The sequence below is a fragment of the Electrona antarctica genome (assembly GCF_951216825.1).
Source record: "Electrona antarctica genome assembly, chromosome: 1".
NCBI lineage: Eukaryota > Metazoa > Chordata > Actinopteri > Myctophiformes > Myctophidae > Electrona > Electrona antarctica.
Window position 1 is genome coordinate 47,378,160 of NC_136806.1, and position 24,093 is coordinate 47,402,252.

General features: G+C 42.8%; 4 protein-coding genes across 28 annotated transcripts in view; 3 read left to right on the top strand and 1 right to left on the bottom strand.

Moving 5' to 3' along the window:
* ankhd1 (ankyrin repeat and KH domain containing 1) overlaps positions 1-7,817 on the top strand; it is a 50,606-nt gene extending 42,789 nt beyond the window's left edge. For 17 of the 22 annotated variants that reach the window (XM_079512483.1, XM_079512498.1, XM_079512501.1 and 14 more), the window contains 8 exons: positions 140-1,718; positions 2,235-2,424; positions 3,385-3,501; positions 3,736-3,984; positions 4,505-4,585; positions 5,304-5,488; positions 6,388-6,552; positions 7,137-7,817. In XM_079512483.1, coding sequence (XP_079368609.1) covers positions 140-1,718; positions 2,235-2,424; positions 3,385-3,501; positions 3,736-3,984; positions 4,505-4,585; positions 5,304-5,488; positions 6,388-6,552; positions 7,137-7,196 — 2,626 coding nt within the window. In that variant the 3' untranslated portion in view covers positions 7,197-7,817. The remainder of the gene's footprint in view (positions 1-139; positions 1,719-2,234; positions 2,425-3,384; positions 3,502-3,735; positions 3,985-4,504; positions 4,586-5,303; positions 5,489-6,387; positions 6,553-7,136) is intronic. The other 5 variants (XM_079512503.1, XM_079512495.1, XM_079512497.1 and 2 more) reach the window with 1 other exon arrangement.
* Positions 7,818-9,774: 1,957 nt separating this feature from the next.
* higd2a (HIG1 hypoxia inducible domain family, member 2A) lies at positions 9,775-12,348 on the top strand. Its single transcript, XM_079509732.1, has 2 exons — positions 9,775-10,261; positions 11,112-12,348. Exons 1-2 carry the CDS (start codon positions 10,051-10,053, stop codon positions 11,273-11,275), a joined length of 375 nt encoding a protein of 124 aa, XP_079365858.1. The 5' UTR covers positions 9,775-10,050; the 3' UTR covers positions 11,276-12,348.
* cltb (clathrin, light chain B) lies at positions 11,738-19,486 on the bottom strand. 2 transcript variants are annotated; one of them, XM_079509714.1, is made up of 6 exons: positions 18,743-19,486; positions 17,198-17,259; positions 16,707-16,824; positions 15,974-16,085; positions 13,512-13,565; positions 11,738-12,899 (listed from the first exon to the last, which is right to left on the bottom strand). In XM_079509714.1, exons 1-6 carry the CDS (start codon positions 18,993-18,995, stop codon positions 12,728-12,730), a joined length of 771 nt encoding a protein of 256 aa, XP_079365840.1. In that variant the 5' UTR covers positions 18,996-19,486; the 3' UTR covers positions 11,738-12,727. The 2 variants fall into 2 exon arrangements, with proteins under 2 accessions (XP_079365840.1, XP_079365841.1); XM_079509715.1 differs by lacking the exon at positions 13,512-13,565 and having other exon boundaries at positions 18,743-19,471.
* A 1,717-nt stretch (positions 19,487-21,203) lies between these two features.
* pdlim7 (PDZ and LIM domain 7) overlaps positions 21,204-24,093 on the top strand; it is a 54,795-nt gene continuing 51,905 nt past the window's right edge. Inside the window, exon 1 of one of the 3 annotated variants that reach the window (XM_079502841.1) lies at positions 21,204-21,500. In XM_079502841.1, coding sequence (XP_079358967.1) covers positions 21,471-21,500 — 30 coding nt within the window. In that variant the 5' untranslated portion in view covers positions 21,204-21,470. Of the gene's footprint in view, positions 21,501-23,519; positions 23,606-24,093 lie in introns of those variants that run through there. The other 2 variants (XM_079502843.1, XM_079502842.1) reach the window with 2 other exon arrangements.

A 24,093-nucleotide genomic window follows, 5' to 3' on the forward strand; every position in this document is an offset into this window, starting at 1 on the left:
TAAGACCGGATAGTGAGTCCACATACTTGACATCCCCTGGTTCGGTTATGACTGGAGACCTTTGTTTCCCTTCTCTTTAGTTTGGACCACTAATGTTGCACACGTGTGTTCAGTCTCCTAATTTGTGTGTGTTTTGCAGAGGTGGCACGGAGTCCACGAGGCACGCGGTCCAACTCATCAACGCTCTGATCCAAGACCCGGCCAAGGAGCTGGAAGACCTGATCCCCCGCAACCACATCAGAGCCCCGGGCTCAAAGACGTCCTCCACCCCCTTCCCCACCTCCGCGGGCGGTGCCAGCGGCTCCATTGGCCCCAAGGCACTCTCCTCCCTCGTCACCTCCACGGGGGTCTCCTTCCAGTCCTCCCCGTCGTCATCTTCGTCGTCCTCTCAGGCCGGGGGCAAGATGGGCAAGGGGCTGTCGTCTGGTGTGAGGCAGCCCTTCCCCGTGTCCCTTCCCCTGGCCTACGCTCACCCCCAGCTGGCTCTGCTGGCTGCTCAGACCATGCATCAGATCCGACACCCTCGTCTGCCCATGGCCCAGTTCGGTGGCACCTTCTCGCCCGCCGCCAGCACCTGGGGACCGTTCCCCGTGCGGCCCGTGAGTCCCGGCAGCGCCAACAGCTCCCCCAAGCACAACGGCGGGAGTGGCAGTGCCGGTGGCAGCAGCGCGGGCCAGCAGGCCCGTTCCAACTCGTCCAGCCACAGCGAGCACGGCTCTACCGCCGGCTCCGTGGGCTCCCCGATCATCAGCAACGCACACACAGCCACCGCAGCGGGGGCGTCCTCACCGCACACGCCCCCCAACCCCCCCGCCCCTTACAACTCACAGCCCAGCGTGCCCACGCCCACCTCTGTCAGAAAGCAGCTCTTTGCGCCCGACTCCAAGCCAGCTGGGGCCAACGCCGTGTCCCCCACCTCCGCCGTGGCTCCTAGCAGCGCAGTGCGAGGCGCAGGCTCCCCCGCCCACCACAGCGTGGCCGCAGCCGCCCCCGTCGCCCCACAGGCCCCCGTCGGACCCATCGCGCAGCAGCAGCCCCCCATTCAGCCGCTCCTCAAGACGGAGGCCGCTGGCGCTCCGGGCAAAGAGAAGCCCTCGCTGCCCCTGGAGAGCCATCCTGTCGCCGCCAGTGACAGTGTCAGTTCTGTGGGTTTCGCTGCCCCCGCCATGGCGCTGCCCCCCAAGCCGGAGCCCCGGCAGCAGTTGCCTGCCCCCCCCACCTCTGCCGCACCCTCCTCCGAGGCCCCGCCTCCCCTCCTCGCCCCGCAGGTCAGCTCCCACATGTCGTCGGCTCCCGCTGCGCCGGTCCTATCGCACGCCGCGACGCACCCCAACAGCACCGTACCCCACTTCTCGGCACCGGCTCCGAGAGTCTCCCATCGAATGCAGCCTCCGGGTGCCTACTACTCTCTTCCCGAGCAGCAGCAGCAGCAGCAGCAGCAGCAGCAGCAGCAGCAGCAGCAGTCTGTGTTTGTGCCCCTCAACGCTCAACAAGAACCACCTAAACAACAGACCCAGAGCCAGGCCAACCAGGCGTCGAACATGCCCCCGCAACAGCAGCAGGCTCCGGGCCCCCATCAGGTGTCCTCCAACATGGGCATGATGAACGGTTCTCAGATGCAGCACGTCCCCAGTGCGGCCAAGCCTCAGCAAATTCCCCCCAACTTTGGACCTGCAGGCCTTTTCAACTTCAGCAGTATCTTTGACAACAACAGTCAGGTGAGTGGAAGTTCACTGCTGTGTGCTGGAGAAAAAAAACACAATCTGGTCTCAGCTACAACTGTCTTATTAGTTTCTTGCAGATTATTCTATGGATTAATTTTTAGATTAATTGAATAATCGAGAAGCACGTTTTTTTTTATCATATCAACAAATTGAACAAATTTAGAATTGCTCTTTTGTATTTGACTAAATACAAGTCTGATTAACCATTTAACCCATTTACGCTGAGGCAGATTCTAAATCCTGAAGTTTACAATACAAACATAGGTATTTCAGAAAACTGATTTAGAAGACATTTTATGAATTTCGAAGTCAGGTCTAAATGGGTTAAGAGAAATACCAATTAACAGAAATAACTGATCTACAGGCTTGTAGATGCTATTTTTCCAAACTCATTTCTTAGACATTTTGAATACAGAAATGATAAAAAATGCATCTTTGTGCAGATAATACGGGACAAAGTTGCAGCTTGTTGTTGATTTCTTCGGTTTGGTGTATTTTTGTCTCTTGCAGGTTGGTAACAACCAGGTTTGGGGTGCGTGTCACCTGCCTACCCGCACGCCACCAGAGCAGTCCTACTCTGCCCCGCCAGCCTACATGGGCATGGGTCAGATGGACAACATGATGCCCCCGCCTCCACCTGACAGCTCCAAGGCCCCAGGCTATCGCTCAGCTTCCCAGAGGATGGTGAACAGTCCTATTGGTACGAAGAAATTTTCTTTTTATTTCACAATTAGGACAACTCAGGCTTTTATTTTAATTTCATCTCTGTATCCGTTAAAGAGAAATCCCAGAGTCCTATCCACTATCTGAAAAACTGTGTGTAAAATGGACAGTGAAATAAAACAAAGATTGTCAAAGTGCACTACAAAGTAAACATTTACCGAACACTAAGGGATAGATGATTTCCGACCTTATCCACGATGCATTGTGAGCCTTGTGCTTCTGAATAGCAGACGGGCAGCTGCGGTGTTCACTCACTACTGTCTCGTAGTTAGCGCTTTTGTTCAGATGCAATAACTGTGCCTTGTTCCTTCAACTATTACAATGTAGAAGTATAAAGTGTGGCCTGAAAGCCCTACAGGATTGGATTTACAGGGGAAAATCTGGTAATATAATTTACAATGTAGCTCAACATACACGTGATTAATACTACTGTTTTTCAGTGAACTACCATATTCTCTGTGATTTCATTACCGTCCCTTTTATACCAGTAATTACTGGTATAAAAGGGACGGTATTTAGAGCTTATAGATGGTAGAGTTGAAACAAACCTCAATAAGTTTCAGGTGTAATAAGTGAATAGAATTAATTTGGTTGGAGACAGTGAGTTGTAGTTTTCACATTCAAACGACGCATTTGCCCCATATTTAATTTGCATTTACACCATCGGATAACAGACACGTTGGGGGGGGGGGGGGGGGGAATAAATGCTGGAATTGTCCTGTATTGTTCTCCTGTGCTCTTAATCGCTTCATCAATAGCATCACAACAGTCATGACGATCTGCTATTCTAAAATGTTTTTTTGACAATTCTCGCCTGTAATTAAATTCCCACAACGGGGATGTCGGGTTGAATGTGGTTGTTTTTGAGCTGCCACTGTACTTTCACATGCCACGTCCTGTGATGTGATGAAGTGCATGTTCTTGTCCCTTTGTGCAGCTCTCACCAGCTATGCCACCAGCATCTCTGGCAGCCCCGTGTATCTGCACGGCCATGGAACGCCCTCGTTCAGCAGACAGCACTTCTCCCCGCATCCCTGGAGCGCCTCCTCCTCAGGTACTGCTCACATAGTGTGCGGGGAAACGTGAACTAAAATTCCATTCCGACGGAAGGAATAATTTTCAGAATAATCAGATTTAGGTTCAAATTCTGCTAAATTATCCTCTATACGTCGTTTGAATCGGTGACTTGTGTACCAACATCCATAAATAAATTCTCATTTGGTACGCTTTTGATTGTGAGTTTGATTGTGTTGTTGAACGAACACTTGACGTTCTCCTCCAACCCCAGGAGAGTCTCCGGTGCCCCCTCCCTCCTCCACCAACGTGTCCTCCTCGGCCGTGGCCCCTCCCCCTCAGCAGCCCAAGCAGCAGGGCAGCTCGTCTCAGCAGGACCGCAAGGTCCCGCCTCCCATCGGCACGGAGCGGCTCGCCCGGATCCGACAGACGGGCTCGGTCAACCCGCCTCTCCTCACCACCAGCTACACGGCGCCGGTCGGCCAGGGAGGCATCTGGTCCTTCGGCGTCGGCAGTGCTTCTGGTGAGAGCAGTGATGTTGGAAGAGAATTGTTATGGCATGCTAGTGTTGAGATCACCGAAAAGGGGCTGGGTGGGGGGCTTCTTTATTGGGCTGTGCACTTAACCGGATATGTATCGAAACCGATATTTAGAACCAATAACCAATGTAATCTTACTCATCGTCACCTTCTTAAAATAATGTGCCACGTCATTTTTTGAGCCTATCAAGAATGTAACTTAGGCCATTTCTTTGGCCTAAGTTACATTGGTCACCTGGCTTAGGCCAAACAATGTGCCTATGTCAACAATTCAACAATCAGCAATTGGCCTAAGTCAACGTAATAAAATTACTTTAAGAAGGTGACGTCATGTAGGTTAGAATTGAGAACAATAACATGTTCCTCTACATTCTATGCATGCACTAATTTCACCACTACTTTACATCTCTTTTAACTCCCTCCTGAAATCTCAACTGTATAAAGCTGTTTTTAACCCCCAGGGCAGGCCTCTTATTTTTAATGTGTTTCTTGTTTTCTGTTAAGGTTGCTCTCCACCAAACCGACTACTACAGACTACTACACACTGGCAGTCGGGTCCGACGTCGGATGATGTCAGATATTCAGGTGCCCAAAAGTTCTAGTCGCCACACCACACAAACCATTGCCAATTACTTGCCACACCAGGAGGTGGCAGTAGTCTGCAGGAGCTTGCAGACATGCAGTCTTGCCTCAGAGAGCTTGGACCAAAACTAAAACACAGAGCATTTTTGTAGCTAGTCGAAGTAGGCCACTGCTTTGCTTTGGAGTAGAATGGTATAGAAGTGTTGAGTTGAGAATATGGTATGTAGTTAAAATGGCTTATCTAGGCTTGCTCCTGCACCAGAAACAGACGAGAGGTCTACTTCTCTCCGGAGCCTTTACCCACCCCTCCCTCCCCCCTCTCCACCACCCCGCTGCTACCGACGGTTAGTAGCCGTCAGTAGCCAACCGAGCAAGTTTGGTCGTCTTTAGACGCTTCCTTACAACTTGCGACCCGACAACAGCGTGCACACCGCCCATTTAACAGCTTTTCGGCCACAGACGCTTTCCAACACTTGCCAACGTCGGTGCGGTGGAGAGCTACCTTTTACTGTTAATGCGTTGGTTTTTATCTTTGTGTTGTGAATTCTTCTTTCAAGCATTTTGTGTGCTATAAAATAAAGCTTAATATAAATTTGGCAGAAAAGCTTTAACAATAAAAATAATTGAAAGAACAAAACGATGTACAAAAAGTGTTCCTGTGTGAGTTTGCCCGCCACCAATGCAAACACTAACCCCTCGTTCTTTGCGTTTGCCGTGACAGAGGCCATGTCTGGCTGGTCGCAGCCGCTGATGAGCAGTCACATGATGCACCCTCAGCTGCAGGCGGAGCAGTCTGCCTTCTCGCAGCACCAGCCCATGGAGCAGGACGACACGGGCATCGCCAACCCCGCCAACAACTACCACCAGCCCCAGCATCTACCCAACAGCTACATGGACTTCCCCAAGGTGGGTCTGTCTGTGCACACATGGATTAGAGTTCTCAGTCGCCACGACGACAGTCTCCACGACTGATTTCAGTCCATAGAAGCCAGCTCTGAAAGCATGCTATGCATGGAAAATAGCAGATCTACAAGCTCACAACACGTCGCAGTGCTAGTTATTTTAAGATGAAAGAGTATTTGTAGTGATCAAACTAGCAGTAGAATACGAGTTTAGAATCATCTTCCAGAAACATGAATGGTCTCAGAAATGTCATGATTTCTTCAGCTGGTCGGACTAAAATATCATTACATTTTCTGTCTTGAGATTTTATTTTGCTTTATTCCATGTGCACACATTATTGTGATTCACGATTTCATTGTGTTATCGCGTTGAACATTGGAACATAATGTATAAAGATTACATTTCTGTTTGCCTGGTATGCACAGGGCACATATGACAAATAACTGAAACTGGGAAAAGGTCCTCACAATGTCTTATTTCTCAAAATCCACTACATATGTGGGGCCATTGGGCCCTCACACGTTTAGTAATACAAGTACACACACATGCTCACACAGAGGCAGAAAACACAATCCCAATCATCGCCAGGCTGAAGCTCAGAGGGGCTTTTGCAGTGGCAGCTCCCAAGCTCTGGAATGAGCTGCCTCTGCACATAAGACAAGCCCCCACCCTCCAGGTGTTTAAATCACACCTCAAGACTTACCTTTATTCCTTGGCATTTCCAAGCACAGTATGAGATGTTTTCTGATGTTTAATGTGACACTGTGCATGTTGTTTGTTGTTTTTTAATGTTTTACTGTAAAGCACTTTGGTACAACGTTGTTGTTTTTAAATGTGCTATATAAATAAAGGTGGTATGGTATCGCAGATCCTTACCGTTAAGCTCCATGTGTGTTTTGCAGGGGATGCCTATGTCGATGTATGGAGGAACCATGCTGCCCCCTCATCCTCCCATGGCAGAGGGCCCGCAGGGACCCATGTACAACGGCCTACACACTGCCGACCCAGCATGGAGCCCCATTATCAAAGTGGTCCCAAATAACGCAGACAACTCTGACCCACAGCAGGTAACCTGACATCGCATTGATTCATCGTTCACAGGTAGAAAGCTTGTGTTGGTGTTAAAAGGGGTTTACAGATAATAAAATATCTTTGTGAAATGATTCATAAAGGACAGAATAATACATCCACAGAGCTTTTAAAAAGGGTGGAATAAAAGTAGTATGATTGTGAAATCATTCAAATGTTGGTTTGGCAAAACACCAGAATTATTATTTTCTTTATCTCTGTAAGCCTTAAGCTGACATCCGCCAATAGCTGTGTGTTTTTGTTGGGTAAGGTATGTTTCCTCTTAAGATTTATTTTTTGTAGTAGCCATCATGTTAATATATTGCAAACCATTGAAACCAACGTGATTGCAACACCTCTGTTGCAAAAGTGTGAAATCTAGCGGCTGAATGTTTAATCACTTGAACCTCAGCAGGGGGGAACGTGCACTATTGGCGAAGAGAATAGGTGTAGAGTGAAAAAAAGAGCATACAAAGTACAGCAGAAGAGAAATGAGATGTTTGCCCGAGACAGTGGTATATAAGTGGTTAATAGACAGTGGAAGGGTGGATCATCATCTTGCTCCTCTCTCGCCCGTTGTCAGGTGTGGCCCGGTACCTGGGCCCCTCACGTGGGCAACGTGCACCTGAACCACGTCAACTAGACGGCGTCTACAGCAATCAAAACGCACACCGCATGATGACCCAACAGCGCAAAACCTGAAGTACCAACCGACGAACCGAGACGAAGTTTTAAAGAGTTTAAAAAATTAAAAAATTAAATTTGCAACATGTTAACTTTAGTAGAGACCAGAGAGTGCAGAGCAAGCGGTTGAAGAATTGGAAAAAATTCTCTTGACACCATTCTTTGATGTGCCTATGTCAGATAAGAAACAAGAAATTCGGCGAGGGCTATTATCAAAAGTCCTGATGATGTCTGCAAACACATGCGTGATTACCTGTTCAACAGGAAACATTCTCTGCGTAGTTTAGCCATTTCTTTTTTTTCTTTTTTTTTTTGAGACTTAAACCCACATACACCGTTCTTGGGCTGCGGGGGGCGCTCAACGTGACGTAGCTATTTAAACTCGGCCCAGAACTAGTTGATGATTACCTAAAGAGAGAGAAATCAAACCTTTTAGAGTGGTAAATACATGTATAATTGTTTACATACTAAAAAGGGTTAAAATGAGAGTAAATTTCATGTCGTATAGTGGCTCTACTTTATGTAGCCTGTATTAATGTGAAATATTTACCTTAATATTCAATAAAAATATTGAAAAGTACTTCTTTGTATGTGTGCTCTTTTCTGAAATAGTTTTGCCTGTGATTATCCCTGGTTGCAGTTGGGCATGAACTGAACACACAAATCGAAACTTGTATGTGGCAGAAGAAAGAAATGTATTTTGAAAATTAAAGGGTTCCGATTTTTGTAGGAAATAATTGCCATTAATATAGTGGTTGCAAAGGTATTCATTGATTGCCTGAGTCTCTGTGGTGTCACTGGTGTGAGTTCTGGTCTTGTTTTGGTGAATATCAAGTTGTTCTGGTCATTTTCCGCAGGCCACGCATAATACATTTGTGTCCAGTACTATCACTACGCCAGTAGCAGCACAAATAGTTCCATGTGACAGAGGGTTCAACTTTGTTACGGTCAAGTTGCGGTACTTAATATTCACCAAAACCAGACCCAGAACTCACACCACGGGACTCGAGCAATCGATTAATATCTTTGCACCACTAATATTAATGGAAAGTATTTCCTACAACTTTCCAAAAGTTCCAAATCTGAACTAACCCTTTAATGAACAGTGGCAGCGTTTGTGAATGGTTTTATGCTAGACTTTCCTGCGGCTGGTCTCGCTCCAGCGCCACGGGAAGGAAAAAAAGGTGTAACACAGAAACCTGTGGCCTGTAGAATGATATTGAGGGTGGGATAATAAGTCTAGAACCTTGGCAGAGGACAGTAGTGGGCAGTAGTGGGATATACGACGAATAGCTGAGGTGCCGAAAAAGCTGGGTTATGAGTTATGACTCAGGGCTCATGTTACAAGCATTTCCCAAATCAACTTCAACTTTATTGTCACATCACAGGTAAAGAAATTAGTTAAATCATTTTTCATACAAGGAAACAGTGAATTTATACAACACGCTTTACAATGCAATACATTCACACATTCACAAAGCGATGGTGGAGGCAACCACTCATGGTATCATCCTGCTTATCGGGACCAGTCAGGTTCAGTGTCTTGCTCAAGGACACTAACCCAGGAGGAGCCGGGGATCAAACCGGAAACTTTCTGATTCCCAAGCAGCTACTCTACCTCCTGAGCCACTGCTGTGTTGAAGAAGAATATAGATGGAACAAGGAAAGCTGGTAAGATATTCAAATACTCTTGATCTAAATATAAATGCTGATTAAAATTATTTTCAGTTGACTGATACAAGACAATATTTGTGTGATGCCTTTAAGTCTGAAGATATTACTGTAATACGGTATGGAACACAGGGTTCCTTTTACATACAAAATATCAAATATAATAATAATAAATGTATTTATATAGCACTTTAACAGAAACATATATAAAAACAGCATGCATCAAAAAGGCACAAAATACAATAATTGTCTAAAACAAGATGACAATAAAAACATGTTGAGATGTATATGTGTGAATTGTGTATGTGTACATTCAGAGAGATTATTCATATACATGGTTCACTATTACATTTATATTAATAGTATAAATACATTTGTTTTATGTTAACCGTATTCATTTGCATTATGTTTTTATAAAAAAAACAAAATTACTTTTATTGTGAAATACAGGGGTGAAGTTGATAATTTATGCCATGAACATATTAGCCGATCTACAAGCCCACAACGCGTCACGGACTGCACTTGTTGTGGGCTTGTAGATCGGCTAATATGTTCCGGCCAGCGACACAGACTAGCGAGTAAAACCCAGAGCCATAAGCCAAATTCCAATACCCAAAATCTCGTTCACTCTTAGGCCACGTATTTAAAGATTTCTATATGTAAGTTTGAAGTCCACGAGATGGTCACATATTTTGGCAGGTCACCAATTTCACCATAATTTGCCATGCTGGAGTGACCGAGTGTGGATGAGCGAGGGGAGTGGCCGAGATTCTGGGTATTGGAATTTGGACAGACTGTTGCCATGTCCGCGACGCCGCTTTATTACTTTATAAGCGACTTTGGGCTCTCCACAGTTGCTTTATATTTGGTGGTTGCGTTTTTTGGTGGGGGCTTGTTTCTAAAGTGTAGTTGGATATTTGAGCTTGTTCCTAAATGTTTGGTTCTCAAACATTTTCTTTTTCATGTCAAGGACCGGCCACAAGTGTTTTGTGCCAGCCACTGTAATATCTTTGGAAAAGCGTGTGATGTATATTACAGTAGATTGAAACTGACATGGTCGCTTATTTCTGTCGCAAAATCTGGCAACACTTGCTTTGACTTGACACTGCAGACTGCATACAAACCTGGTCCTCTAGTCCAACATGGCTGCTGCTAGTCCTCCTGCTCCTACTATCGCCGCTGAGGCGGCTGTAACACCGAAAACAACGCCTTCCTTCCCGATTCCATTTGACTTCTCCAGGCCTCCGGTCATCGAAGGATTCAACCCTACATCCCCAATTCAAGGATTCAAAGATGAGACTTTCAAGGAAAAGTTCATGAGGAAAACCAAGGAGAACCCCTTCATCCCTATAGGTTAGTTGTATAAACAAACTGATCATCCATTTAGCTTTACATGGGGTCATATCCGGTTCGCAGCGGATACGGAAACGTGTGCATGTATAAAGTGTTGTAGACTTAAGTGTTGTGCAAATGGCCGGATACAGTAGGCGGGCTGTAGACCGGATCTGAATAGTACATAAAAGCAAAGAAACCAACATAGAAACCAGGCGTTGGAGGTTAATGACAATCTGTCTTGAAACGGCTGCTGCAAACTAGTTAACTACTTGCATGCAAACCAGTGCATTAGGTTATTCGTGTGGTTTGTGTAATTTAGTCCAGAACCATTATGCCAGTCAACTGCCACTGGGGAGTTGCAAACCAACGGGCTATCTAAACTGTCAAAAGACAACAAACAATGTCATCAACAATGGATTGTGGACAGATGAGTCCAGAATGAACAGGAAGCAGTGCACTACATTCTGCCTACCAGGTGTCAATAAGTCGACTGATGTTTTGTCATATACCTTGTTCTGTCTTGCACAGGACATTATGTGCTTGCTCATGTTACCCAACATGACCCATGAAATATCATAGGAGGTGCAATGCCATCTCTATTGGTTAGACTCAGGCAACCTTGGCACAGGGGAGGGAGATCACTACCGTTATTGACACTTTGGCACCTTAAGTTTAAACTCATGTACATACCTGCTGTTTTTTATTGTGTATATAGATATCTTTCTTTAGACATGTTTCTTTTGTTTTATTTTCTCTTTGCTCCCCCTTTTCTTGTTTTCTGAAAACTTTCAAATGGAGCTTATAAACAAAGCTCGATAAATAAAGCAGATTTATGAATATGTGATGTTCTTGTCTTTTGTTCCTGCAGGTTGTCTGGGTACAGCGGGTACTCTGATTTGGGGCCTCCGAGCCTTCAGTCACGGGAAGACCAGACAGTCGCAAACTATGATGCGGGGGCGTATCGTGGCTCAAGGATTCACTGTAGTTGCCCTTATTGTGGGCGTCTTGTCGACCGCACTAAAACCCAAGTAGTGAGGAGCAGCTTTCCTAGAGCTGTAAAGCTCATGTCGACATCAGTCCGAATATTGGATAGAACTGTGGTGGCTAAATGATTTGTGTTTAGAAGATATTTAAAGGCCCCCTTTGAACCACCGGGGTTGTTATACTTGAAGTTGGCCCTGTGAAAATAACTCTTCCAACACAGACCAAGTAAGCACTTGGGAATCGGACTGAAGTTCAAACTTGATTACTTTTGATTCAGATTTATGGTTTGAAGTTCAGAGAAACATGCCAATCGTGCTTGTTGCTTTGTGGGTGATGTTTAGCTTTTAAACTATTCCTAGACACAAATGGAACCATGATTCTGCACAGTCTTCTTGTATCAATGAGATTATGTCAGTAATGCCATGGATCATTTCACACCTGACATGTAATGTAATAACTGTACTGTAAATATTGGATCAGTAAAGGAATATTTAACGACACGCTAGCAGAAGCAGTATAGTTTGTTTTATTCAGTTTTCCAGTTCCCTTGTAACATTCTCTTCCTTCATAAAGTCCAAATAGGCAACATGTGAAACTAATTAGGCATTACTATTGAAAAAAAACACCATATTCATTGCTGTTTTGTAAAGAAATGTCAAAATTATATTTGCTTAGAGTCCATTAAATAGACTCCAAATAACAAACGTCATTGTAAGAATGAATAATTTAAATTTAGAATGTTGTACAAATCTTTGGTTGTGGCATGTTTTTCCTTTATGGACTAACATGCTGCCTAAGGCTTAATTTATACCTTATCGCTTGACAAATGACATTTAACTGAAAAAAGCATTGAGAGTATAAATTAGCCTAAAAAACTTGGAATGAAATTTACAGGATTGAGAGTGAGATCTGAAAGGCCACACGCTTTATAGCATTTCAAAGACATTTTTCTGCTACACAAAATATGGTACTATAATACAACATAATTGAACATAGTGTTTGTGGTTACATTGCATTAGTGACAGGCAGAGGTGGTTACAATCTATCCTTAAGGATTGTGCAGTTCTTTGAACTGAATTAAAATGAAAACTAAAGGTGGTTAATGTAAAAAAATAAGCAAATTTATAAAACAAATGGCATGTCCAAAACATTGGCATAATAGAAGCATGCAGTTAAGTTGTCCTAATATTAAGTTCAATTGGGAAGGGAAGATTTTAATTTACTGTAACAATATTTACTTCAATATAACCATGATGCATTTGTGACTATAGGATATGAAAACGGAACAGTCCTTCATTTTATCCAGAGGGAGTGAAAGGTATACTCTAGTATAGAATAATTAGAAAGAAGGGAGTTTGTTTTTCTCAAAGGGTAGTGAAAAAACCAAAAAGAAAACTAGAGATTTAAGATGGGCATACAAATTGTTATTACGCAAACGGGAATTAAAAACTTGGAAAAGGCAAAGGTTTAAAGAAGAGGGTTGGTCCTTGCGTTGCCACCTTAGCGAACCAGTGGCGTCTGTTTGAGGGAGATGAGGACAGAACGCATGCGAGAGACGTCCTTTGCCTGCTTGTTGGTTTTGGGGTTGAAGTCACATAGGCGCGCAACTCTCTCCCACTCGGACCCCGGGCTGTCACCGTCACACTCGGCCAGGAAGGCCTCTTCGGAAGCTCTGCAGGACGGGACAAACCACAAAATAAGGATGCGTCCTGCTAAGACAGGTATTTCACAACAAAACTCAACACTGGCAAAGCACGTCCACACAAACTGCCACTCGCTTACTAAATTAACTACTTGAACTCCAGCAACCCCTATTCTGGATTTCTGGACATTCGCCAGAAATAGCCGATAAACAAGCTCACCTCGGGTCACGTTGTGACAACTTGTAAGCTTGTATGTCGCCTACTCAAACAAGCAGATAGAGTACGATTGCAACTCAGGGCAGCATAGAAGGTTTAAGTGGTTAATTCACGCGATTGGCAATCTTATTTCAGATATAGAACACGTTCATGCATTTCTCTTCAGTTATCACCTCATGCACCACCTGTGAGCGGTGAGCTCAACAGACAGTTCTGTGCAAGCAGCATAACATTAGCCTGTGCTTGGGCCTGTTAGCAGCACGTTTTTAAAAGTGAAATGAATACAATCTCATGTCTCAAACCATGTGTTTGTAGTTTTAGAGCAGGGGGGCATGCATCCCGTTTAGAAAGGAGCTAGTTTTAAAGAAACTCATGGAAGCTATGAGGGGCGTAACATCAAAAAGCAGAGGAGTTCTAAAACCTACACAAAGCCTATAACATCAGAGTTGGGCTGTTTGTAGAAAGACTTGTCAGCAATCCTAGTACGCAGGCAAGCCAAGAAAGCAGGAAAAAAAGAGAAGAAAAACAGTGTGAGTGAGTGTTCAACAAAGCAGCGAAAGGTTAGGGCCAGCTTAACCACGTTACAGCTGATGTCCCCTATTTTGGGCAATTTTTTCAAAGTCTTTCTGATTTTATCTTCAAGAACAGCGAAAAGGGCAGGTGTGAAAGTTCACAACACACCGCAATGATATGCGTTGGGAGCTTGTAGATCTGCTATTTTCACTATTCGTGTTATGAGACCGTACGACTAAGATTATGACGTGGTTAAGAACACAATACTGTAAGCAACTTGAGAGAAACCAGAGATCTAATAATATATACAATAAGAATAATTAAGGATTCAAATAAAATACAAACCTACTCTTGTAAGCAACTAGGCATAATAGTTTTGTTGGACCAGGGTCCATTTTAAACCAATGACAGCTTACACTAGTGTATATGAAAACATTTTTGTACATCTGGTTCTCACCCTTTTTAATTTCAAAGACCCGTTTGTTATACATTAGGCCATGGAACCCCATTTTGTAACCCAGGCAGGAATCCCAATCTACACTATACAATCATGTTAATTAATGGAACAAAATAGAGGTCTAATTGTACACTGAGTGAAAGACCTCTTTGGTTCCTAACTTCAATCATTTAGCTGGGGACTCACAGGATCAAGGACACCTGCAGTGCAGTGGTGGAAAAAGTACTCAAATGTTTTACTTAAGTACAAGTATCAATACTACAATGCAAAATACTCTGTTACAAGTAAGTCTGGTGTTAAAAAAAAGTACCAAAAGTAGAGTTTTATGCAGAATGTGCCATTTCAAGTTTTCAAATGGCAAGAAATGTATATAGGGTTGAAGTGGTGTAATGTATGTGTTGTAATGATAATCAAAATCTACAAAGTAACTGAAGTACAGTACTTGAGTAAATCCACTTAGTTACTTTCACCACTGGGCGCCTGGGGGTCCCCGGAGGGGCCCATGCTGAGAACCAGTGTTCTAATGGCAAGCGTATCTCCTGATTAAAAATAATTTGTGTATTAAATGTGCGCATACAGCACTAGTCTCATCTAATGTGTCACTGGGTCGCATACAGCACTAGTCTCAGTCTAATGTGTCATTGGGGGATTCTCTCTGAATGCTTATAGAGACATGGGAGAGGCAGGAAATGAGCCTAAACTACAGTCACAGATGCAAAGTGATACCGTGCCAGACTTTGCTGGAGTCTGTTGGAAAGCGTGAGAGAAGAAAAGGTTAGCCTGGTTAGGAAAAACAGAACGACTACATATTGTGACGTTTTACTGCAGGATATGGCATCACTTCAGAATATAACCAGGCATACTTAAAACCCTCTAAAAGATAAACATTTAGTTATAGTAAACTACTATCAGTCAGTAGCTATTTTTTTTTATTGCTCACTATTGGCCAACAATATCGTAACGGAACTTGAGGGCCAAAACAACATGACATTCTGATCGGCACTCATCATTTTTTCATGAGTCCCTCTGTTACATCCCCGGTCCCACAGAAAGCATTTTGATGCCGTCGGGTGGAAAGAAACCTTGTATATCAAAAACTGTTCTTTTTTTAGGATTCCAAATTCCAATGGACCAAAATCAGCAGATCTACATGATCAAAACACGACATGATGCGACCGGGTTTGAAGTTGCAGATCGGCTATTTTTGGTACTTTTCTGAGACACTGAAGTATGACTAAGTAGGGCATTCATTTACAAAAGAACATTGAAATATGGACATGCAAGGTTTCTAGCCGACGGCAACGATTTGTTTCCTTGAGGCAATCTGTTACAGCTCCAATCTCCCACAGCCATCGCCAAACATACGGTCTCACACAAACACACCAACTAACTATTCTGTGGTCGTTCTGCTACTTGTGTGTTGGAATGTTGCTTGTTTCGGTGGGAGAAAATCAATTCAGCATTAAGACCATGATTATTTTTTGTATGAGCTGCATTGACTCTTGAATGCCAACTGGCAATTCTTTTGACATTCTGGCCAAAATGCATCATTCTGAATTTTGTTTACAGATCAGCAGACAGAATTAAATGTTTAATTTGTTGTTCGCAAATTGAAAATGTTGTTACAAATAAAATGAGAAATCTATTCATTTAAGTGTTTTAAGAAAACAAATGATTCATAATTGCATGTGTTTTTTAAAAGACTGCAGCAGTCAACACATATGGAAAAAAACGTTGGCAAAATCCCACCACCTAGTTACTTCTAGCATTGTGACACTAATCTAAGAAAACCACCCTGGGATCAAATAAATTGACTTGGACCACTGTGTAACTCTGCCACATACAGTAAAACACAGTAATTGCTGCTCACGTCAACTAAAGCAGCCAACAGAGACGAGTTGTCAGCCACTCACTGACCTGTTGTTGGCCTTGTTCTTCTCCATCTGTTCGTTCTGGTGAAGATGCCAGTCCTCCAGCTCTTTCCTGGCCTTCTCCTTCCATTCTGCCTCTGCAGCCTTGGATGCATTGTCTAAACGGAGCACAAAATAATAATAGTTAAACCAGCGATTCACGACCTGTGGTCTATGAGCATACGGCAAAATTAGTTTTCATTGTGACACTGATAAATAGGAACTTAAGTATAGTACTTTGGTTCCATTGAACACAATCGATTGATCGATCATTAAGATTTTCTGCAGCACCTGGTGGTCAAAATTAACGGGTGCTTTTCTTTTTTCTTCTCTTGCACATTGGATGGCGGATGCATATTTCCTGAGCATTCCTGTGCATGTTTGCATTTGGGGCGGGAATAGCCGACAGCACCAGTTTAAAATAGAACAGAGGAGCACTTACACATTACGTTGAATACTGTGTCATTTTGCTTTGTGGAGTATTTTTGGCAACACCTCTGGTAACCATGATGTCATTACAATGTATGTTGGAGGCAGACTAGTATTTAGATCAGTGGTTCTCAAAATAAATGAATGTATTTGCCCACAGAGCCTCATCTGAAAATATTTTATAATTTTCTGTTGACAAAATTAATAATCAATTAAATTAGTTTGGTTAACTTTTACACTCTTATAACAGAGGTCAATGTAGGACACTTCCTACATTGACCACTGTTATAGGAGTTCTACTGGTGTGTTACCTAGTTCCTCCAGGCGTGTCTTCTGTTCTTCTCTCCATTTCCGCAGGCTCTCTGGTTCCTGCCTCAGATGGTCCACCTGAGCGATGGCTGCATAGTTGTCTGTCGGGCCATTGGACTCCTGGTGGGAGGAAATTAAGTCAATATTTAGCCTCTAGCGTCTACTATTCACAGAAAATACCACAGATATTGGAAAGCTGCTAAAGAAATATGAACTATTGTAAATGTCTAATGGGCGGCTTTGTCAATGATTCTATAGGGAGAAGACCATGAAAATCGAACACTTCCCCATGCGATCTGTCTCAAGTGCTGTAAAATAACAGCAGGCCTCCCTAAAACAGGATTTCCAGCAGCTTTGAATGAGCCCTTGAGACACTTCTTTTCACATCTTCTTCAGAGGGACATGATTTCAGTAAGCAGAGTTGGTCTTTAAACACAACATTTAAAGTATTACCGTAGGACAGGGAGCGATCGTAGAATTGATTAAAGCTCACCTGAAACATGTCCCCATTCACTGTGGCAACAGGCTCCTCTCCAAAACCGTCAGCAAAACCGTCTGCAAAACAAGAGCCAAGTAGTCTCAAAGCATAGTCACTGCAGAGTTCCACGCGTACGTACGTCCCCTATCTCAACAAACCATGTGACAGCCAGGGTGTACTCTGTAGATCTTAAGCCAGAAATGCAGACGCACCTGTTTGGACACTGATGTGATGACTGATGATGACCTGACTGACTGTTGGTAGTAGTCAATAGTATGACTATCAGTACACACACACACACACACACACACACACACACACACACACACACACACACACACACACACACACACACACACACACACACACACACACACACAGCGGTGTAGTCCATAGAGTTATACTGTATACTGTATATAAACAAGCGCCCCATCTGCGTCCATCAACTTCCAGGCTCAGCAACAATGTTGTGCAGCAAAGTATAAAATAATGCTTACATGCGGAATCGGTTATACAAAAAAAGCAAATCGATAAAAGCTGATGCTATTATTAACTAATTTGACCTGGGACCCTGTGGAACCACTGTAGGTCCTCGGACGGACCACACTTTGAGAACCAAACAGTTTCCCAAACAGTGGGTCAGGACCCATCTTTGGGTCGTGAAAGGGGGTGGAGTGAAAATAGTAAAGTTAAGTTTTGGGTCTTGAGCTAAAAAGTTTGTGAACCAGTGAGATGATGGGAACTAGAACAGTGATAAGTTACCACTACCAGGCCATAAGGAGTCAATACATTTTCAGTCAAATGTTTACTGAAAATAAAACAAATCTCAAAGGGTACAGGGTATTAGATAGATGCTGTAGTGTTTACTGTAAGCACATCTATTCTAGTTCCTCCTTGCACCCTTTCATTTAACTTCATACTGAACTCACCCAAAGATGCTAGCTAGCTTACATAACCTGTAACCCGACATGTTTTATTATAATGTAACGTGTGTTCAGGTTTCTGTATTAACTTTGTTATTGTCTTGATTATTTTATTCTCTTACTAACAATGTATTATGCAATTTTATACACAATTTGGCAGTAATTCATATGTGAGCATCCTAACTGACTACCTAAATTATGAGTCAGTCAAGTTATTTTTTATATATGCCAATATCACAAAACATATCCCCAAGGGGCAAGGGCTGTACATACATAAACCAACAAATCAGTGCAATATATAAACAACATGCATACATACAAGCGGTACAAATACATACATGTACAATTGTACACAAAACACTGACTGGAGATAACTGACAAACTGGTGATAAATATTATTATTAATATTTTATTAAATAACAAATTAAGTATTGACTTACTATTAAACGACCAAGGGTGTCGCTTGCAAGATATCTGAGCTGCAAGATATCTGATCTACAAGCTAACGACAATCATATATACAATACAACCGTAAATTAGTAGTACAGTACTAGAGTATTAGAGATTTTAGTTAGCAATGAATTAGCATATAGTTAGCATTAAGTTAGCATCGGTTTAGCCCCGCTAGTGACTTTACCGTAGGTGTCTGCTATGATGTCCGGACTCGGAGCAGCCACAACGGGAGCAGGAGCAGCCGCCGGTTCGGGGGCAGCCGCAGCGGGCTCAGGCTCGTCCTCCAGCAGCTCCTCTGGGGCTTCGTCCTCCTCCAGGGCTCCGCCGAAGCCCTCGTCGTCGTTCTCGATCACCGCGATCTCGCTCTCCTGCTGGGCCAGGAAGGCCGCCGCCGGGTCCTCCTCGACCGGCTGCACCACCGCTCCGTTGTCGGCCATTGTTCGCTGGGGGAGAAGTCGCTCTTTTTTCTTGTTTGTTTGTTTTAAGTTGGTGGGCTAGTTAGCTCAAGCTAGCTATAGCCTGCCGGGGGTGCTAACGTCAGTCCGATTGGACTTCCGAGAGGATAGGTCTGTATTGGCCAAAATAAATGGAGTAAATATTTACAATTAAATTTGTATTACCCCCTCAGATTTGGTATTTTTTCAAAAAGACTGAAAAAACGCTGTTAAATCGTTGTGTCGTTGTGGTCCCAACAGTGACTGATGATTCATGATTTCTCTTGACTTGCTCAACCGGTGAAATCATAACCTCTCGCGTCACAGGCAGGCTGTCTGGTTTCTATTAGCGCTAACGTACTTTAAGTCCGGTGTAAAGCCCACCCTACTGTATCCGGTAATTTACTCACACAAATACATGCACCCACACAGACCGTTTCCGTATCTGCTCTAGACAGGATTCACAACCTGCTAAGTGAACTGACCTCAGTGAGTAATGCTCAACCAACCAGTTGGAATAAAGTGACCATCTAATAATGTGACGGGCGTAGTGTCTGTTTTTTAGAATCTATCGCCATCTTCTGGACAAAGCGTGATATGGACACTTTATTTTATTATCTTCTAAAATACTTAATATTCCATTTTAAATAAAAACCTTTTTACACCTTCAAGGGTAACGGAAAGCGCTCTGCAGTTGTTTGAGTGAACACGAGGGTGTAGGCTATTGTTTATTTTGTTCACCATTGATTGAAGTTTTTATTAGTCCGAATCTCAGAAATTAGCTCCGTTTGGAACCTCAACAGTGGAGGTGACTGAGGTTCCAAACGAGGCTAGTCAGAAATGTAAACAGCAGGAGCCGAGGTACAGTCAGGCAAAAAGAAAAACACCAAAAAGTCCTGGGGACTAGTTTCCATTGTGGAAACTAATTCAATGTTCAATGTGAATATGGGTCTATGTAGATCAATTGTTTGTTTTTTACATACAATGGACCAAATGTAGAATTGACACCCATTCTTTTAGCTTCAGTGAGGAACATCTCCTCAAAATAAAGACCCTAATTTATCATGCAAGGCAACAGGAGTAAGGACAGCCCCATACATACAATCAGTGCGGCAAACGTTCTATACTGAATTTATCTTCATATGGCACAAATAATATATAAATAATAACTATATCAAATACAACTCCGAGTCCAGGAGTAAGCATATTCATGCTTTTTAGGTTCCACTTGTGGAACATAAAAAGCATGAATATGTTTTTTCACTTTGTTTTGTTATGTACGTGTGTTGTTAAAGAATAATGCACGTGATGTAGTTAGTTGCAACGGGAGATAAAGTTGAGGGAAAACAAAAACCAGAGCAAATGAGTGAAAGCCTTTAATGAAATGAGCAGCTCAGCTGAGCTACTGGGAAGGTATTCAAGCTCCCATTAAACTCCCTAAACTCAATTAATTACATTTGATTGCGTTCTGATTACATCTAAAACTAATTCAATTAAGTTAATAGAAACAAAACATAAAAAACAACAACAATGGTTGTCTGACAACCGGTGGGCCAATCCCGGCGCGAGGGGCATTCCACTCATTTTCAACATTTTACTATGTCATTAATATACCTTAGAGCTGTTGTGTGGAAATAATAAAAAAGTTCCCCCATTCTGTGTTTCCTAGAACTAGAGGTCTGAAAAAAATCATTAACAAAAATCATTAACATGGTGAAACACATCTTGATGACATCATCAAGATGTGTTTCACCATGTTAATGATTCTTTTCATAATTATAGTTCTAGGAAACACAGAATCGGGGAACTTTTTTATTATTTCCACACAACAGCTCTAAGGTATATTAATGACATAGTCAAATGTTGAAAATGGGTGGTTTTCCCCTTTTAATGAAATGAGCAGCTCAGCTGAGCTACTGGGAAGGTATTCAAGCTCCCATTAAACTCCCTAAACTCAATTAATTACATTTGATTGCGTTCTGATTACATCTAAAACTAATTCAATTAAGTTAATAGAAACAAAACATACAAAACAACAACAATGGTTGTCTGACAACCGGTGGGCCAATCCCGGCGCGATCGTCCGGACCATGGGATGCATCCTATGGACGGATCGTTTTTTCTTATAAAAAAAAGAAGGAATTCCTAGGGAGTGGCTAAATACTCCAGCCTCGCGAGAGTATCACCGGTTCCCCCTAAAAAGAACAGATCTACAGGCTAACAACGCGTTGCGTCGCGATGCGTTGTTAGCTTATAGATTTGTTCTTTTTGGGGCGACACCATGGTACTTAGAAAATACAAATCCTCAGAGAGGGAATAGATCTCAGGCTGCTTTCTGGACGGGATCCGCTGTTCCTTTTTGACGTCTGAGGAAGTCCCAGGCTTGGATCTCGAGCCTAATTTATTGATCATTTAATTGATTGTTTTTTAATTAAGGATTCGGGATCAGGAAAACTCTTTTTAGACTTTGAACTCAGGATGTCTGGTGAACACAAGGAGGGACAAGAGGTAAGGAAGCAATGATCATTCATTCGATTTCTTAAGAACTGGGTAAAAACTTTACTTGAGACAAGAACTTTAACCGAAACTCGTAATATCTGAAATAATGTATTGCCTGGGAGAAGTTGTGCAGCCGTAGCCTACTTACTAGCGGGTTAAAAGTATCCGGCAGAACTTTAGAAGAGTTTTTATTTTATTGTATTAAAAAAAGAAAAGAAAAAGATTGCAGTGTATGTATGCATGGGCCTGTGTGAGTCCAAGGTGATGAAAGTTTTTCGTGTGTGTTGCACTATACAACAAACCTTGGTATATTGATTGTACAAAAAAATGTTTAAACATTAAATACAATATATCGTACCCACTAGGATAACCCATAACTTATAAAAAGTTATTTCCAGTGTAGTCCTGTATTTATTATTAGACTATACAAGGTGAGTTTGTGTGACTGACTGTTTCTCAGAGTTTCAGCTGCTCTGCATTGTGACAGCTTCTCGTGATATAAATGACTGCAGAAAAAGAGCCCACACACCTATTTCTATTTTGGCCACAGAGACGTCATTTAAACAGAAATACACCTGGTGTGATGTGCGTGTCTCCTCGAGTTTTAAAGGGATGAATGAACGCAGTGTTTCACCACCAGTGTTATGTAAATAACAATCTAAGGTCTCCTCGATCTTCACCTGTTGATGTTGTGTTATTGCCTCGGGTATCACACGATAGGTACTTTTATTAAAATGTTAAATTTGTATTGCCTGTTCTTGTGTTCCCCGTTGTTTTCTCTTTAGTGGTTCTCAAAGTGGGGTACCAGCAGGGACCCTCCGACCCTCTCAGGGTTCATTGCAATTTAAAAACATTTGAGGATCATGTCAGTGAATTATTGACATTGTTGTTCACTATCTGTAGAATTGTGCTGTAGGCTTGTTCACTGTAACTTTCTATCTTTTATTGTCCTATAGGCCTATCGGTTCTACAAAAAGATAGCCTACTTTGTTCAGTATCTTTGTTTGTTACTAAAAACCATTATTGTCAGCTAAGAGAGAGCATTTTAATGCTGTAACCTTTTATACGTTTAAAAATGTCAATATGAGCCAATATTTTAAAGTTGGTTTTCTAACTTGAAGCCTTTTGATGCCTCAATATTGATGGCACAAAATCACAGATTAAGATACAGCTTAATCACATTGCCTGTTAAGTGTTCACACATTGACATTTTGTTTTTTAATTTAATTACAAAAAAAACATATCCCCCTCCCCCTTTTCTTATTGTAATGTTGGAAAGACTTAGAATGGTGTTCTTAAATGTGGCTTGTTTTGTGGGAAGTTTTTTTAAATTGACGTTTACAAAAGTGTTGTTTATAATTACAGACTCACATTTAAACTTAGATTAGCCGCCCTCAAGGAATCTTAACATCTGATCTTATTATAGCAACTGCAATGGCTTTTGCATGGGGACTCAACTGCCTGGGCCCTGGGGTGCCATGCTATCCTGTGCAGGTCTATAAACCTGCATTTTGCACCTCATTTTCTGTAGTTTACAATCCAGGGCAAATAAACCTAACATTCTAAAACCTTTTTTGAACTGACTTGAAAGCATCATTTCTTTGGGTCCCCCTGTCGCTTTAAGAGCTTGATGTCATAAACTAATTGCTGGTTTGAGGGTTTTTTTGTACTGTGCTGAAACGGACTTCATGCTCTCTGGAAGGAATGCAGGGTCTCACAGGCTTCACTTCACATACATCGGCAGGCCCGGCCTTCTCTCTGTGCTTCAGAAGTAGTCTATACTTTTAACTGTCCATAGGTTTTATGTGCAAAAAATCTGTGCCAGAATATTGGGTGGTTGATGTTCTCCTTCTCTCCAACCCTCACCCCCCACCCCTCTCCGTGACTCATGTGGGTGTTGGGCTGAAATAGTTTGGTGTAGTTTTACATTCCTTATATAGCCTCTGTGGATTGTGGAGAAGCAAGGACTTGCCTCTGTCACAAGAAGGAGGGAGGGGGAGAGAGAGAGACACACACACACACACACACACACACAGAGAGAGAGAGAGAGAGAGAGAGCTTGGCTGTAGCCTCCTCATCAGGTTAGGGTTTCCAAGCGAACGCCACAGGACAAGGTAGGCTTGGATGGCAGCAAGGGGCTGTATGTCATGATGATGAGTACTGCTATCTTGTAGTGGGGAAGCAGGGGGGGGGACGACATAAAGAGTGGAGTGAGGGTGCAGGCATGTAGGTCACGTCAGCCAGCCCTATACCCGTAAGTCACTTGGTACCATAGCTCCGGGTGGGTCAAGTTGCCCTTGGTTCTTCTTAGAATTACATGATGAGGGATTGTAATCTTTAAAAGCCATAAATGCAAATGCGCTATTCAAATGACGTTAAACATTGAGGCACATATCTCCTTGCTGTATCTGCATTCTGCCAAATGTATGTACAGCAGGCTGCCAAAGTTCATGATAATTGACGCGGAACGTTAAGTTTCATTTTCTTTAATGAATTTAACCCTGAATCTTTAGTCTGCTGAAATTCCAGTTGCAGTACATGGTGTGCAGTATTGTTATAATATGTACTCTCGCCTGTCATAAACGCAAGTGCATATTTGTGC

Excerpts from the sequence above, each read along its gene's own strand:
- cltb (XM_079509714.1), bottom strand. The coding sequence starts at position 18,995 with ATGGCCGACAACGGAGCGGTGGTGCAGCCGGTCGAGGAGGACCCGGCG. Across the intron at positions 16,825-17,197 it reads TGAATGGGGACATGTTTCAG|GAGTCCAATGGCCCGACAGA; the intron begins GTGAGCTTTAAT and ends TCCTCCCACCAG. Across the intron at positions 13,566-15,973 it reads AAGAACAAGGCCAACAACAG|GATTGCTGACAAGTCTTTCT; the intron begins GTCAGTGAGTGG and ends CCTGCGTACTAG.
- higd2a (XM_079509732.1), top strand. The coding sequence starts at position 10,051 with ATGGCTGCTGCTAGTCCTCCTGCTCCTACTATCGCCGCTGAGGCGGCT. Across the intron at positions 10,262-11,111 it reads GAACCCCTTCATCCCTATAG|GTTGTCTGGGTACAGCGGGT; the intron begins GTTAGTTGTATA and ends TTGTTCCTGCAG.